This window comes from Aulonocara stuartgranti (assembly GCF_965226115.1).
Source record: "Aulonocara stuartgranti genome assembly, chromosome: 19".
In the NCBI taxonomy this organism is placed as follows: domain Eukaryota; kingdom Metazoa; phylum Chordata; class Actinopteri; order Cichliformes; family Cichlidae; genus Aulonocara; species Aulonocara stuartgranti.
In genome coordinates, this window is record NC_138955.1 from 9938120 (window position 1) to 9956196 (window position 18077).

At 37.9% G+C, this 18077-nt stretch overlaps 1 protein-coding gene across 1 annotated transcript; it reads right to left on the bottom strand.

The window, feature by feature from the left end:
• Window positions 1–3826: 3826 nt before the first annotated feature.
• On the bottom strand, window positions 3827–9465 carry mbip (MAP3K12 binding inhibitory protein 1). The gene is made up of 9 exons (XM_082516256.1): window positions 9298–9465; window positions 8328–8444; window positions 7941–8141; window positions 7303–7399; window positions 6895–6960; window positions 6602–6760; window positions 6262–6359; window positions 4275–4313; window positions 3827–4178 (listed from the first exon to the last, which is right to left on the bottom strand). Exons 1-9 carry the CDS (start codon window positions 9415–9417, stop codon window positions 4071–4073), a joined length of 1005 nt encoding a protein of 334 aa, XP_082372382.1. The 5' UTR covers window positions 9418–9465; the 3' UTR covers window positions 3827–4070.
• Between the last annotated feature and the right edge of the window lie 8612 nt (window positions 9466–18077).

Consider the following 18077-nt stretch of genomic DNA (forward strand, 5'->3'; position numbering starts at 1 on the left):
GGATCCTCTCTTGTGCTGTCTGCTTTGTGGGGGAGGGTCACAGGTGCATGCACTCTCTTTATCTTGGTGTTTATGAACATGAAACAAATGCGTCTGGATTGGATATAACCTGAGAGTGATGGTATTTGCTGTGTTTTTCATGTTGCTTAAAGAGAGTGAAATTTTGCCACCGGCGTCCCGGGCCACCAAAAACCTCTACATGTACATGCAAAATGTGTGCTAGTAGCAAGCACTAGTCATGAAATTTGAATTATCCGTGTGGTTTCAGAGCTATGAGAACCATAAATTATTTAACATTATCTTTAAAATTTCCACACAATCAAACGGCAGAACACTCCCTGTTCCTGTCAGCCTGTGTTTATCATGTCCAATTCAAAACCAAAGTATACACTTGATTGCTTCATTTTGCCACCCACAATATTTTTATTTTACACACAGTTGTGATGCTGCATACTGTAGTTATGCTAATGTTTTGTGGGTTGAAAATCACTCAACAGAAACAGTGAGATGGAAAAGAAAAAAAAGCCCAGACCACCATCAACAATGTAGCATTAAGTCCATTGGGACTCTCTCCTAAAATGCATCTGAATTTGGTTCCAAATCTATAGTTATAGAAAACTGAAGCTGCGAGCATTTGAGCCCCCTTTGTGACATTTGCGACTGACAAGGGCATGGATAAAGTACTTCCCCCTTACGGCGACAAAAGCCCATATTCAAACACAACATCTAAAATTACAAGAAAAAATAGATTTTCCAGTGGTAATGCGTAATCTATGTTTCCTAATCGCCCAGCTTTGAAAACTGCAGCAGGGTTAACTTAAAAAAGTTAGCCTGTGGCGCTCCTCATCCTGTGATAATAGGCCTGTCTGTAATGAAGAACAGGCTTGTTGCCAACAGGTGGTCTCTTTAAAAGACCAGAGCCACAGCACTCAGGATGGGGAAAAAACTGCCATGGCAAAATGTGTCAGAATCTAATGTTCTGCAGAGTGAAAAGCCTGTTTTCTGTCTTTTGTTCCCAGCTAGAGATTCAGCCTTGTTCCTCATTGTTCAGGGCACAAACGAGCAACAGTCTTTTTTGACACTGAGCCACAGATGAATAAAGACTGGAGCTGACTAGTCACAGGAAAGAGCTTTCTTTTTGGAGGGCTTGGAGCCCATTAGGAGTTTGTGAGATATGAATGGATATGAATCCTCTCCTTCGACCCCACAAAAAATACTGGACCCACGGAAGACAAGGAACACCTCTGTGTCTTTTTACTGAGGTTCCCAAGGACATTTCAAGACATCTGGCAGAGGAAGGACTGATTGACAGCCAGGAATTACATAGAGTCAAAAAGGAAGTGGCTCTTTGTTCATTTGGAAGGGTACAGGTACACTATGCCTACACAGACATAGAGCACCAACCACTGACACTAGTGTTGACATATTGACTTTGTGTTCTTGATATAAGCAGTAGGAAAGAGGAGAGGTAATTGCCATGATTTGAAACTGCATTACTGTGATATAAACTTTACATTTTTGTTAGATCCACCGTAGGAAGCTGCATGCATAATGTGCCAATGAATAAATCAGACAGGATAAAGATAATGAGATATTTAGGAAGCCACTTCACGTAGACGCTAGATAGCGTATTTGGCTCAATGGGCAGATGATGGGTGGATCCCAGAGAAAGCAGCCCACAAAATACGAGCTTTTGTCCAACTCCATAATCCATTTGTTACACTCAGACCAATTTGTCCTCATTAACCCTCATAAGGGGACTGTGTTTGAGACAAAAGCTCCAGAGGAACAATGAGAATACCCCCGGCCTCCCCGCGTCCACATCGCCACAGCTCAAGTGCTCCCCTTCCCAGCACATTGTGGCCCCTTGTTGCCTAGAAGGTTCCAGTCTATGAGCAAGAGATGGACAGACCCCAACAAGCGGGGTTCACCTGAAAGAAGGGGTGAAAAGAAATTTCCCCATTTCCGCGTTAGAATGAAATATCTTCCGAAAAACACAATGCGACGTCTGCCGTTGTATTCAGGTCACTCCATCAATCAACTCTGAAATAAATCTTGACAAGATGTACAAAGAGCAACTGGAGAGAAAAGGAAGGGGAGTTACAGTAATTTCCCAAGACGTGAGAAAGTTGTTTTTCTGGACTTGTCAGTTTGTCACACCTGCTGCAAAAATTATTTTGAAAATGACATTGCTATTTTTATTCAGTTAGAAGAAGAAGAATTTCTGTCCTGTGGCTCTGAAAAATAGACTGTGCCTGGGTCTGCTAGCCATGAATTCAAGCTGCTGGTTTTTATAACATATATACAATATTATAATATAGAATTTTAAAAAAATGTTTTCGATCAATCTGTTGAGTTTTCGTTTTAAAAACAATTAATTGAGTGCTTTTCTCGCCTCTAAACTGGGCTCATTCACTTCACAGTATTAAAACCCAGCTAATTTGAATGTTTATGACACTTCATATTTGCACTAAATTTAAGAGGACATTATTGCACATTTTATATAATTACATTTAATGGACAGGTCTTGTTAGTACTTACTTTACATTTATTTATTTATTTCATGACATCAACTCTCCAAGATAATATACAATGCCCCTTCCTCGATGGAAACATATTACGTATACTTAATAAACACAAATTTATTATAACACACAATGACAGGCAACAGATGATTTATCTACATGACAAAATAACTTTTTCAAGTTATGTGGTGAACTCTTATTTAAAAATAAAATATAAAGTATAGCAGTATAACGTTTCAGAAACCAGTGATTCCTGATGTTTTTGGCACGAGAAAAAAGAAGAAGCATGTTTTAAGTATCTCTGAATTGATGCGAGTTCTTCTAAAGTCAAATTTTCCTTATAAATATTTAAAGTTTGCAGATTATCATCTCGACCAACTGTGGCCGTAGTGTGTTAAAAACAGTGCCATTTCTAATACCAATTAATACTTATGGGGGTAAAAGTTAAGTATTTTTTTTCCTTTTGATAAATTTGCTGCTCAAAAACACGACTTTAAATGCAGAAATCTGTGTAACAAATACTTGTGTTAGTATTTTTCTTAAGCTTCTATATACATCCTCTTCTACTGAAGCAGTTTCAAGATAAAGCAACAGCCCTTCAGATTTGCTGATAGCTGGAAAAAAAGAAATCATAATTACAGCTTCACTCACTAGCGAAGTTAAAGCTCTATGCAAAAGCCTTTTATGAACATGTCACAGTGTCAAACGCAGCAGCATCCCATTTAATGCTGGTTTGTTGGGTCTCCAATATGTTTCCCAAACAGAGTTGCAGTAATCAGGTCATTTGTTATAATGACAACCATTAGGGGTGATCATCGTCACACAGCAGTCAGGCAGATAAATCAGGTGCACTCTCCCTCCTTTCTCTGATTCATCTCGACTAGACACACACACACACACACACACACACACTGTCATGCATAAACGCACACACTTGCCTTCCTATCATTAGGGTGTGAAAATGAAAATGTCAAAGATCCAATATACATGCATTCTATAATGTTAAATTTAAAAGAGTATTTTAGGTTATGTGTTATCTATTTGAGCTGAAATTTAAAAACCACTGATTATTCATAAAGTTATAATACAAGCAAAAATACACTGAGTATAAGGCTGGATACTATGTTGACATTTGGTTTCATTTACAGAACAAATTATTCACAGTGAAAATGTTTTTTGATCAATCTGATTAATATTATTTGCACTACTAATTTCTACCTATAAAAGTCACAAACTGCATTTAGCTTAAATTTTAGATTTAACTAATATAGTAATAGCTGTGATTAAACCACGAGTCAGGGTTTTCATGGAGGAAAATATAGATTTATTTACAGAAAATTTACATTTCATTTAACTGTTATAGCAGTACATGATTTCCATCCAATATCATCAAATGTCATATGAAGAGTTTTTGGGAGTTTTTAATGACACAGACGATGAGAATGCTGCTAATGAGTAGCTGAGAGTTGGAGGAAAAGAAAATGATGACACACTGTGAATGCTTGAGCAACTGAACTCGAGTATTTGTTTGTGCTTATGAATATATCACAATGTACAATCTGTTCCAAATTCAGGCCCAAACTCAGTCGCCCTCTTCAGCAGAGCTGCTTTCACTGCGCTTATCTTCTCATCCAGCTCTGTCAGGCTGCAGGACTGAAGGACAAAGAAAGAAAAAAAATGATCAGCTCACTTAATATAGGTTAACCTCCACTTACAAAGTACTGCGAGAGGAAAGGAAACACAACAAACCTGAGCAGAGGACGTCTTTTGTCGTTTGTGCAGGTGACTCTACAAAACAAGCACACAAATACACATAAGACCTTCTTAATTAGGGCAATTTTTAAACAAGCTTTGAGAAGCATACTGAGGTGCTCATCTGTGCTCCTTCCTACTTTGCCCTCTCAAGGACAGAAAAAAGTATTATCCCAGAAAGGAATACAACGCAGTAGAAAAGGGGAATACACAAAGCCGAGGATAAGGAAAAGCTCCATTTTAATCTAAAACATTTTTGTGTCCTTATTGGATGCTTTTACAATAAATAGGTAAACAATAAACACTGGGAGACAGATAAAGGTGGCCTCACCTAACAAGACCATCAAAAATGAATAGAAAACTTCATGTATGTGAGACTGTGTAAGCTTCTGTACCTTTAGTTCTAATTTTCAAACACGGTCAAATTTTTTATTGATATGTTGCTGTCTAATTTTGTTAGGAAGCCTCCATTAATAATCAGCATTTAAACGCTGTCCCTGGAATCATGGGCCAACTGTGTACAGCTTTTTGGAAAACACCAAACTAATGCAAAAAAAGGGAGGGCTGGGTTGGAGGGGCGGGGGCGAACTTGGAATATAAAAGACCCCCATCCTCATCAGTTTATTCAAAGACACTCAACAACTCTTGCTCAGCTCACACAAACATGCAGTGAGTCAAAAGCAGATGGAGAGCAGCATACTCACAGAAGCAGCATGCTGTGCTGAGAAATACCAGGATGAAGAGACATGTAGCATCTCAAGTACACTTAGATAACTAACACACTGGACAGACTCCTTCAGCTTGGGAAATCAGAGTCTGTGTGACTGCTGATGTCTGACAGGTTGAATAGAAAGACCAATAAATTACCTACTGTCATCTTTTGAGTCAGCGTCATCTCAATAGCAATGAACAGTTGTCAATTCTGAGATTCATCCGTCTGCCCTCACCTAAACGTTTACGTAAATCTAACCAAAGGCACTGCAGTTCTGATTTAAATCAGCTTAAGTGTTACTTGAAGAGTGAAACGTGTTGAAGTATCAAAGCATAACAGAAGAAATTCCATTCTCATAACCCACAAACTCCTTTCAGTAAGTAGATATCACTCTGAAATGATTTTTCCTACAGCAAACCAATACTCTCCATGCCAATTTAGGCATCATACACAACTGAGCTGACAGTGTGCAAAATGGAGAAACCAAAATTCTAACTAAACTAAAGCCTTCTTACCAATGCAGTATGGATCTTTTGTCTTTCTCTGATACGAAAAGGGTGCCATCTGTCGTGAATTGAACCTCAAACTAGCATCCTGATCACAACCAGAGCCTCAATACTCAAAAGTCATTAAGAAGTGCAAACTAGTTGCAATTCCATTTGGAAATGGAAGCAAAGTTGTTTTCAGTTCCAATGCGACAACATAAAAGCACTTCAAAACAAAATGGAGAAGGAGCAGACTGTCGTGTTCAACAATTTCCAAATTCTCTATGATTACTATGACTTGAATAAGGGAAAAAAAAAATCACTGACAACAGGTTTTGGGGGGGGGGGGGGGGGGGGGGGAAGAACCCCACACATACACACACAAAAACTCTAATCAGAGCAGGACGCATGATTTATATGCTCCACATTAACACGCCTGTAAACTTCAGTCTCACGAGGGCCCAGAGAGTCTTTTGTGTGAACAGGGAGGTTTGCCTTCATGGTTAGTTTCTTTCAGTCAGGCTCCTCAGGTGAAATGCAGCACCTGCTTACTGTATGAATCGCAGCAGACAGGCTGGCAGCTGGCAATAGCTGGAAATAAACTGGCTTAAAACTGACACAAATTGTGCAACTCGTAGAATTTCATTAAGACATATGGCAATTAAACTACATTCAGTGCCTTAAAATAAATTCTCATTCCTCTTTCAAACATGCATGACCTCTGCCATAAATAACTATTAACGCTTTTGATGTATCTGTATTTGTATTTTGAAGCCAGAGGACTCACTGTGGATTGAAAGTACTCAGGCGAGAGTCCCTCCAACTCGAGTATACGATCCTCCAACTTCTTGAGTCGCTGGTAGACACTCAATGGAACTGGACCCACTGAGGAGTAAAACACTTGTTGAACAGTTTGAAAATTGAAATTTAGAGTAGGAGCAAACAAAGAATGACTGATAACAACAGATAAACCAAATAATAGATCAGTTTATAAATAAAGGCTTACTATAAGTAAAAAATACAGTGCCAATAAAAGGTGTCATGTAATTGCTGAGTTAAATATATTGTACAATGTTATATACAAGACAAAGATCATTTGAGCCTCACAATAACTTCCTGTCTCTCACCTGCTGCAAGTTTGAGGTGAGCTTCGATGTTGTTGAGTCGTTCCTCTATGGCTGCATTTCCACAGTCTCTCGTCAATGGCCCCCTCTGTTTATCCCCAGCCTCTGCTTGGTCTCCCCCACTACGGGTCTGGGGTCCGTAAGTGTTTACCACTCGTGTGACTGCCCAGCCAAGAAACAAACACAGAAGATACAACTCGGTCCTAAACAGATTCTAGTAAACAACATGTTTTAGTTTAATTACACAAATGATAGTTTAAAAAAAAAAGCTGTTAAAAATTCTGACATTTTCTTACCTTTTACGTGGCTTTTAAAACCCGGGTAAGGAGTGAATACGGCATCTGTTCTGGCACAGCTGTTTTCTACAGATGATCACATTTAATATAAATTGCAATTAGAATTACCAAATGCAATTAAACATGATTACCAAAAGCTGTATATGTATATCACACCTGAATAACAACTACTCCTGATTTCTGTTACTGGTGTCTCACACAGGCTTTGAATTTAAAAAAGGTTCTTCTGTCTCGTGTTTTTCTGGACTAAGCGGGTTGTGTTTTGAGGCCGAGTGTGTTAGCTACTTCAGCCCCACTCTTGGAGCAGTTCAGCCTGACCTCTCGCCTGTGGAAATCAGCTCTCTCCCAAACATTGGCAATCTGTGTGCAGGCACCCTCTCCACCCCCCCACCTCTCTCCCATTCTCACCCTGATTGCAGTCGATCACGTTGCAAAACTCGCGTACATTGTTTTCATTGATCTCCATCTGTTTGCGTTCCATAAATGCAGATATTCTTCGCTCAATCTAGGGTTACAATGAAGACAACATAATAAGATACAATGGATTGATGAGGTGGCAAGAATGCTATGTTTTTGACTATTTAACGATAATGATGTGGGACAAATAGGGTGCGGCAATTTACATTTCAGAAATTTCCAGGTAGCCAAAAAAGTTGAACTGCTTGCCATCATCACATGATGGAATATGAATACTGTTTGCTTGGCTACCAAAATAAATGCACAACAGAATGGGGCCTCTTGTCCTTCATCCACATGCAATCTCAGAGTAATGAGCATCCACTTCATAATCCATCAAGGACCTGGCCCTCTCTCAAAACCCTCCAGCAATGTGGTCTGTTCTACCCCACCGCAGCACTAAAGGACCCCTTATTCTCTACCGAACTCAGCTTATCAGGTCTCCATCAAGCATTTGCTTTGCTGCGGCACGTCATGTGCACATCCTCTGGAGCAATTACTTATGATTATTCATTTGCTTGACAGAGTGTAAAGAGGGCTCTAAAATTTCACTGCCAGAACAGCTGACAGATCTGCTGACAGCGACCAACCTCTGACTTCCCAGCTCGGATCTGAACCATGACATCATCAGCCGCCGTCTTGCTCTCTGTAGCCCCGGAGCTGTGCGAATGGTGCTCAGACTGCGTGGCCGTCTGTGCACTGCTTGAAGATGAGATGACAGCATCTTCTGATGTGTTCTTTAAAGAGGATGCATCAGCATCCAACAACGCCTTTAGGCTTTCTGAAACAGCCTAAATAAACAGCAGGCCAGAAAGAAGAATATTAGATGTAATTATTTAAAGCTCTGAAGAATAATCGAAAATTTAAAATTCAGATATTGTTAATTCAAATCTACTTTTATTTCCTTGCAATGATAACACAATAAAAAGCTGCATAATAATCTATGTCAGCTCTTGAAAATCCTCTAAAGTTTTTACCTGTAATTTAGCGATATGTCCTTGTAATGAGCTGTAAACATGAGCAGGTGGAGATGATTGAAGATTCACAGCGCTGGGGTTGACATCTATTTTCAAAGCAGCATCCCCAAATTTCAGCTTAATTTCAGGAAAGACAACGTGTGGATGTTACTGTGAATCAGCATTTAACATGCAATTGCATGCCAACAGGACAATATATACATTTGTCTCATATATGCAAGTTACAATTGATTGATGTGAAAGTACATAAACTATTTTTGATAATTAACTGGGTAATTATTATTGATTTGTTACTGTTCAAGAAAAAGCATTTGGTGGTATCAGCTTCAATTTAATGTAAAATAAAGGATTATTTTCCTCTTGTTTTCAGCTGTTTTTTGTCACTGTAAAATTAATATATTTGGCTGATTATTGCAATGGTGGTCAATCAATACATAATTAAAAATAAGATTATCCCAGACTTAGGAAAATAATGAACTTCTATAGATTCATAAAGCGGGTGAAAGGCGATGGTTTTATTTTTTATTCAATGCATATTTTATTTGTGCTTTACCACACAAATAGCAGGGCTTGAGATCATTTACTGCATGTATGGAATAAAGAGGTTTATTTAGATGTGTATTCAATCCAATACGAGAAGCACGGCAACAGGGATAATGACATGAAACATTGCTGTTACTGATGAAACAGAATGCCTAGTTAAGCCCAGTCAAGGCACAAGCTCGATCTTGTATCTTAAATTACTTTCAAAACAACACTGAACCATTTAAAGCACAGTTACTTTGCAACAACCTACTTGTCAAAAAAAAGCACCACAGCGCTGTGTGAGTGACAATGAATGAACAGTGTGGGTCCGCTAAGCAGCCCTGCTAACACCACATTGCTAAAAACATTAGCATGCAGCCAGCTAACACCCCGGACTGAAAGGAGCGATGTCCGAAACAAGGCAGCTTAAACAATCCAAACAAACCTCTTCCCCGAAGTCTGCTAGCAGTTGCAGTAACGAATCCATACAGTCTGTATAGCTGGACATTTTACTGGAGTCACTGGGAGGAGCATGATTTCTACTTAGCTTCATTGCCTCCGCCATTGCTGTTCAACAAGCCGAAGAATACTGTGCGCTGATTGGTTCGAGTGCAGGCTTCTGCGTGTGCGCGCTTAACGAAGTCGAGGCTCCACACACGCATGCGTACACGCACACAACCGTAGTTGTGAGAATATTGATATTACTGCTAAAATACTAGTAATAATAAATGCTTAAATTAAATTCACTATTTTTACTGGGTTTTATTGTGCAAGTATTTCTGAAAGCTTTAAGGCATTTCTCTTTTTCAGTCTTTTAACAGATTGAAAGGAAATTGTTTACATAATTCTTAAAGTCAAGGATCAACTTTTAAAACTGCAATTACAATTAAGTATATATCAGTTTTCTGTAGATATAGATGTTAGATACTTAGATATTATCAGGCTCCATGATAGCAAATTGAAAAAACAAACAGCATAAAAAAACAAATAAAGTTATAAAATGTGAAATTTAAAAATCTTTGAACTGTTCTTCGACACAGGGTGGGTAAGATCATCTCTATATATACTGTATAGGAAAACTGATTTTATAAAACTTTGAAAAACCTGTTTTATAGCTTTATTTCCAAACATTTCATGCACATTTCATCTTTTACCCAATTGTTTCTACTTCTCTTCAGTCTGTTCCCATAAAATCCAAACTAAATATGCCTATTAATGACTATCATCAAATATAAAAGCCCTCTTCATGCATTAGTGACCCTGTGGTTTTATACAGTAATCTATTAGCAGTCAAGCAACATTTTATTGTTGCCTCTAGTCAAGTTAAGCTAATGTTGTAATGTCATACACTGGTAGACAGTTCTATTAACAATCAAGTATTATTTTAATATTAATAAAATAATTTTATGACTTGTGTTCTCTACCTGAAAACAAGCCTGTAAGTAGTGCCACATCTGGAGCATATTATTAAATGCCCAAAGATGTCCAGTCTCTGAACTTTCTCTTTTAACGCCTTTTAAAGCATGTTTTAAATCATTTATTCTCTGTCGTCTTATGGCATGTTTATCTGTCAAATTTTATTTTCACTATATGTTTAGAATGCCAGTTCTTATATATTTGTATGACCTGCAATTTTTATTACGTTTATTTTAAAACACTGTGATATATACAAAGCAGGCTCCCCGTCTACTGAACTCACTCAAATGTGCCGTTAACTGTATTCTCAGTCACTTACTTTTCAAACAGGCGAAAGAATGGTCACTCAATTATAAAGATATTGTCCCTCTGACCGCAGTGGACTGTGCAGCAGGGCATTGGGATGGGAACCTGGTTACAATGGCGTATTTTTTTGTGTTGAGTGACTGTGGGAAAATCTCCCTCCTCTATTCAGACATTTTCCCCTTCTTTTCATATAATGAGGAGAGAGACTGATGAAGGAAACAACAGAAAAAGAACAATTACAGGCAAAGAGAAGGCACAACCACTCAGAACTCAATAATGCTCTTTAGGAGGGTTAATCATTTTAGGAAGGGGTCTGAAGACAAGCCTTTTTACTTTAATTCATCTCTGAGGTGATATTTTCCCCCCCAAAACAGGAAGGAACTGTAACACTTGACATGGTTTGACATGCTGAGCTATTGCTGAATGTTCCCACACAGCAAGGCGCTCAGAAATTAAAAAACTGCTCATTTAATTTGGCTGGCTTCAGACCAAAGAGCTGTTTATTCTTCTAACGGGGAAGAGTTGTGATTTAAGGCATTTATATGAGCCATTAAAAAAAACATGATAGCCTACTTGAGCTCAATGTTTTTATATTTAGCTATATTTACATTTTGAAACCAAAACTAAGTATTACAGATATTCACAATCTTTAAATGTCACCTTTTCCTCTAATATGTTCCTACATCTTAAAAACAATTTTAGAGGATTAAAAAACCAGTGGTTGAAAAAGTATTTACAAGTGCTACAGCCTAAAAATATTCCTTTACAAGTAAAAGTTCATGCACAACGGCCTTAGTCATTGTTGGCTTACACCGTGGGGTCATTATTACTGATGCATCAACATAAGTAGTACTGTATTTATCTAATTGGCTGAAAGTAAGGTACAGCAAACTGATTTAAATGCGCTAACTTGTTTCCAGAGAATGATTTGACCTCTGGTTTTTCTTGCTGTTATTAAATCATATTAATTGTAGATTCCTAACATAACATTACAATTTATAACCATTTATTAAGTATTTATGCACTGCTTGTAAATGCTAAAGCCATTATAGAGAATTGCTGAAAAGTGTTACAAGGATACCTTAATGGTTCTTTGTGCAACTTAATAAGATTTTTTTTCTTTGCTTTACAAGAATGTGTTCTTGGCAGGCAGAGGGAATTTGTGCTATACAGGAAATAAGGTGGTCCTAGTGTTAGAGGGAAGTGAGTGAAGAGGGATTGTTGCTGCCTCTTGCCTCAGTCACATCAGCCACCTGCAGGAAAGTAAAAAGGTCCGCTTTTGAGCCTGTCTGCTGCACGGTGGCAGATTATGTTGACAGAGCATGAGACGGAGTAAAGGCCAGACATGAGGATCAGGAGAAAGAGGCAGCACAATGTAAAGAGCGAAGTGGATTGCAGTAAGAAGGTTTTGTCTCATTTCCCCCAGAGAGGAATAATTAAAAGTATTCCTTTCTTGTGAGTTTGGGACCAAGCTTCCCACAGATCAGCTCATTACGTACTGCTTTTAAGTAATAAAAAGATATACGTGGAAACAAATGTAAATTTTGCAGAAAAAATGTTTTTAAAAAAAAGACTAGTCATGGTGCTGGATTTGAGAGTGACTTCAGTAGCTTTTTACAGATTTTTTCTGAACTGCTTTGGCACATTACTTGCAACACTTTTGGAATTCTCAGTTCTGAAGATGCATGCAAACATAAGCAGTATTTACATGTGCATGAACTGTAAAGGTAAAATGTTTATGTACTGTTGTCTTCTATGTCCACTCATATAGTGGAAATCTCTGGGCTGCCACTTTTGTCCACTTGGTCACAGATTCCCACTGAACTCCTAATCCTCCCTATGAAGTGTAACAGGGGAAGAACTGCTTTGTTTGGTAGACCCATCAACTGCAGTTCTCTTTCTATTTGCTGTTGTTTCTCATTGTTACACTGCCACACATCCTCGCTTGTCTCCCTATACTAACGCTATTGTCCCAGAAAAAGGTTTATTTGGGCTCCTACTAGTTCTTAAACTGTTGTAAATCTATATCTATATACAAGCATTTATACATATATAATTATATGGACTTTTACACGTGATGGCTTATACAAAGAAATAATGCTATTATATTTTGGAGAATAAAACTATTCAGTTGATAGAAACACTTTTTTTTAAACACAAATACATTTTTTTATTCTTTACACTAGACAACTAGTCATTAGACTTTGCTTTTAGGTGCTTAGGAATCCTCCCACCGTCCCAAGCTTTACTTGTTAATTGGTGTGGATGTAAGAGTGTGTGGTTGTCTGTCTCTCTGCTGACCCTGTGATGGAGTGGTGACCTGCCGAGGATGTTCCCTGCCTCTATTCCCACTCACCCCAGGACCTAGAATTGTGTGATACCAACATGTTCGGGCTGGTGATACAGTATCAACTATTGACAATAGTACCATGTTTATCGGGTTTAAGTTTATGATTAGTGACATAGTTTAGAATGCAAGTCAATTACCATTACTGGCAACAAAAATAGTAAATTAGTAAATTCAATTTTTTTTTATTTGTATAGCACTTTTCAAGATAAATATCACAAAATACTTCACAATGAAAATAATAAAACATAAAAACATGTAGTCCACAGATCTCGAGCTCAAAAGGAGCTTGAAAGCACTGTCATGAAAGCTCTGTCTCCTTAGTTTTTTTTGTCTTGTGTGCTGCACAGCTAGCAGATCCTGATCACATGACCCCAGGGACCTGCAGGGGAAGTATGCATGCAAAGCCTCACTGATGTGCAAAATCTTAAAGCAGACTCTCAAGTTAACTGGGAGCTAGTGGAACTAAATTAGCAATAGTGACAGGTGGGAGGCGAGTGACTTGGAAGACTTTTTCAAAAGTTTCGTGGCAGCATTCTGAACCACCTGCAAATGTTCGAAAGAGGTTTTGTTAAGACATGTAAACAATGAATATGAATAATCCAGATGTGATGAAATAAAGACATGACTAAATCAGAGTATGACACAGTGGAGCTCAGCTTAGCAATATTTCTTCAGTGATAAAAGCAAGCGTGAACCAGATATTTCACATTAGCAAAGTTAAAGCTGAATCAAAGTGTTCTATAGACATTTTGGCAAATAGCAAGTGTAACTACAATTTCCATCAGAAATGTGTTCAGGGCACAAAAAAGGACTTTCATTTTCTCCTGGAAAATTTTCAGTCATCCAACTGATAATAAAATCTAACCAACTAGGCAACTATTTAACTTAGAAACAGCTTGAAGCTTGAAACAGATATATAACAAGATGTCATCTGCATAGAGTGAAAAGAAATCTTAAATTATGCTGAAAAGGGACTAGATATAAGAAAAAAAGAAAAGGCCCCAAAACAGTACCTTGCAGCACACACTAGGCAAGAGAACGGGAAAAACATCTTTACTTGGAAGCAGCTACAGGAATTATTCAGAATCTTTTTCCTGCTTACACTAAGGGAAACCCAGCTCTTCAGAATTCATTGTGAGTTAGCAATGCAATGTGATGCAGCCTCAACTAAAAGTTAGCCACAAGGGACAGGGAGGTAAGTTATTGCTTTAAGCCACTTCTGATTGTGAAGAGCATTAATAATATGGACAAAGTGTTAAGGATCCTCATGAAGTTATTAACTGGCTTTTACTGCTGTGCACTGCTGTTTCTGCCACATTTAGTCTACAATCACAAGAGAAAGATGTAAGTCTATACCAGCACTCAAGCTCTTTCCTGTGCGTTTGCTTAATCAGCTTAATACAGGTCAATTTGAATGTTATGGAGCAATTCAAGAGGTCTAGTGTTTCATCAGTGTTCATATATGGTTTTACCTTCTTTTTTTTAAATGTAGCTTTTAACAGCTTTATCAGAACACAATAGAAGTTGTTTCATGGTAGTTTATCCAGTGAAACTTAATGATTCCAGCTGAGCAAGCATTTGGTGACAGTGCAGAGGAAGAACTCCTCTAACAAGAAGAAACCTGTTGCATGACCAAATCCAGGGAAGGCTGCCTCTAATGAATAGGATGAGTGGAGAAAATATCAGTATTGAAAAACAGAAAATAACCACCAAGCCTTGGTGAGCCAGTAAGCTTAGATCAGAAATATTCAGATAGAGAGCCAGACTTAAAAAGGCACAGAGATAGTGAGAAAACAGAGAGAATAAAAAGTTAATTAAATGAGAGCAGCAGTACTGGATGATGGAGGTCAACCAGGAACTGGCTCTTGTAGCAGCATAGTTAGGAGCTGCCAGTAGCTCTAAGCTTTGCTTCAAAAGTAGAAAGGGTTTCTGACTCTTAAATCAAACCTGGTTCAACAGGGGATCAGTTTAAAAACACAATGAAGCTTAGTCATTAAGGGAATTAATTTTATTTTTATTTCCAGAAGATGAATGTGATCTTTATTGCTAGTTCTGATCAGTACTGATTTTGGATCACTGCCAGGCTTTTATGGGGTTATTCTGATGAGGAATTAGAATAGGGAAGTAATACATGTGTAGACTACTTTTCAGCATCACTCTGACAGAGGATAGTCCTAACTTTGACAAGGTATAAGGCCTAAGGATATATTTTTTAAATAATATACAATATTTAATGAAATGTTCTGCTCATAAATATCACAATAAAAACAGATGCCATGGTAATGCCAACCAGAGTAACTGTTTGCAAGGTCTTAAAAACAAAACACTTCTTGATTTAGAAATTAAAAAGTTTACAATTCACAATGTTCTTATAGTTCAATCGATTTACTTGGTCTGATTTACAGGTAAAAGTAAATTTTTGGGTAATGTGAAAAGTATTGGCTCTACCATAGATCCTTCAGGAACTCCATGACTAACTTCTGCATGTGGAGAGGAGTAAACATGAGAAAACTGGAATCTAGTGAACAAAATTAAGATTATGGATAAAACAGGAGTTTTGAGTGAAGTTCATCCGTGAACCCGTGATGAAGTTGCCATTTTAGATAAAAAAAAAAGAGAGTATAGACCTGGAGGATAACACACAATCCAGTTGTATTTTCCATTTTAGTTTTCAAATTAGTTTTAGTCTAGTAACAAGGAGATGTTTGGTTAATGAAGAGCATTTCTTTCATTCATTCAATTAATGAATTACTCTTGCAGTAGTTATTTGTAGTAATGAACCTACAGAGACTGTTACTTCACTAGCAGTTTCTAAACAGATGCAATTTAAGAATATGTATTATAGTCTGGCAATATATAGTCACTAACTATTACAGTCACAATGAAAGCTACAGCTATGACTACAGCTGTGAAATGTATGTAGTGGAATATAAAATTGCACCAGTACTGTACTTAAGTAAATGCAGCCAATTACATTTCACTACTGGTTGGGTTTCATACTTATAAAAGTCTGACCAAGTCACCAGTGGCAACTTAGTCCACCTACATTGTCCTTAACGCAGCTGAGACAGTAGTCAGCAGAGCCTAAATGGCTGAAGTGAAGAGCGGTGAGTCAGAGTGCTTCAATCACTCAGCAGTCTTTCCCTGAGAGGCTGTATGTAGATAGTTCCCTTGTTATTATGTCTTCGGTTAGAGCTATGGAAACGTGTCCGAATCATATTCGTGTGTGCCTTAACACTTAACATGAGATATCTGTCATGAATAATGATAGAGAAAGCATAAAGGAAAGTGATGTTGTAGTGGGGATGCACAATGTTTCTGAGCATCACCAGCAATTTTAGTAGAAGCCCTGCATGTACAGCTGGTGGAAAAAGTATTCCAATTCTCAAGTACAAGTACAAAACTAGACCTCTTAATCAAAATGTACATATAGTACAAATGTTTCAAATGTAACAGGATTCATTATTCATCTCAATAAAACCACCAGTGTGGTTTTTTAAGTCATTTTGAATATTTTTTCTAATAGACCTACTTCTTATGTACCATTGTAAAGTTTTAACTGAATGGGATGGAGCTAATATGGGTGAATGGGTTTTTATCTCTAGGGCTTAGAGATAATGGTCCAAAAAAGTGAAAAATATCTAGTGGGCAGCAATTAAAAGGGTGAAATGCCTTGTTGATGTCACTGTAGAATGGCCAGATTCCTATGCAACCAAACAAGCTATGCAGAAGAGCAGCTCTGAATGCACACATTCAACGTTGAATCAGATGGGCTACAGCAGAAGAACACACTGTGTTCCACTCCTCTCAGAACAGGAAAATGATGGTAAAATCCACATAATGCTCAAAAAATTGCACAAAAGAAGACTGGAAAAATACAACCTGGCCTCATGAGTCTTAATTTTTGCAACATTTGGAAGGTAGAGTTGTAAACAACATGAAAGCTTAGATCCATTCTGCTATCAATATCACCAGTTCAGGCTGCTGCTGGTGGTGTAATTGTGTGGCAGATATTTTTCTGGTACACTTTGGGCCCTTTAGCACCAAGTGAATATTGTTTAAACACTGCAGCCTACCTGAGTATTGTTGCTGACCATGCTCATCCCTTCATGAGCACAGTGTGCCCATCCTCAAATGGCTAATTCCAGCAGGATAATGCACCATGTCAGAAAACTCTAATCATGTCAAAGTTGTTTCTTGAACATGAGAATGAATTTACTGTACTCAAATGGCCTCAACAGTTACCACATTTCAATCCAGTAGAGCACCTTTAGGATGCGGTAGAACAGGACATTTGCATTGTGAATGAACAGCTGAAATCTACAACAACTATGTGATGCTACCATGTACCAAAATCCTCCTTGCTGAGTCTGCCATGAAGAATTAAGGAAGTTCTGAAAGCGAAGGGGGGCAAAACTGATATATCGGTCACAGGGTAACTAATGAAGTGGCTGGCTTATTACTAAATTATAGGAAGTGTTATTCCATAAATATTTATATGTTGTTTGCTTTTGTGGATACTTCAAAGAAAGGTTGTTTTTTTTGTACAAAGTTGGTTCCAATATAGAAATGATACATAAAGAGCATGGGCTCGGTTAAAACAACACACTAATTTTTTGTGTTTTGGATGAGCAAAATAAATAAAATAAATACATGTTTTTACTTTTATTCCAATTCAGTCTGGATTTTTTTTTGTGCGCAGTGCAGATTTTCTGTGTGGGGAGACCGTGTCAGCAGTGCGCGATTGCTCACGCGCACAGCTTAGAGGGAACACATATATAGTAAATTAAAATTTGTATCTAAAATGCAGTGAAAGTGAAATGGAAAAGTAAACAAGTACTTTTTATTAAAGAAATATACTTTGCATCTTTTCATTGTTATTACTTGTTTGGATTGATCCTGCTAGGAATTGAAAGAGCAGTGACAAAATAATTCTGTAACGCTGAAAAGAAACCCAACTAAAAATGTGTTACTTTTCACTCAGTTCCCAGGTAATGCACCTAATCTCAGTCTGCAACTCTGTCTCCCTGCGGGCCTGTAAATACATCCTAGCATATTACTCCCCCCATTCCCCATTGCATGACACCATCCCTGCCCCCACCTTCAGCTGACTGCACCTGTCACCTGGGGGCCTCTGCCTACATTCAGGATCA

Excerpts from the sequence above, each read along its gene's own strand:
- mbip (XM_082516256.1), bottom strand. The coding sequence starts at position 9,417 with ATGGCGGAGGCAATGAAGCTAAGTAGAAATCATGCTCCTCCCAGTGAC. Across the intron at positions 6,761-6,894 it reads TTTTAAAAGCCACGTAAAAG|TCACACGAGTGGTAAACACT; the intron begins GTAAGAAAATGT and ends TTGGCTGGGCAG. Across the intron at positions 4,179-4,274 it reads AAAAGACGTCCTCTGCTCAG|TCCTGCAGCCTGACAGAGCT; the intron begins GTTTGTTGTGTT and ends TTTGTCCTTCAG.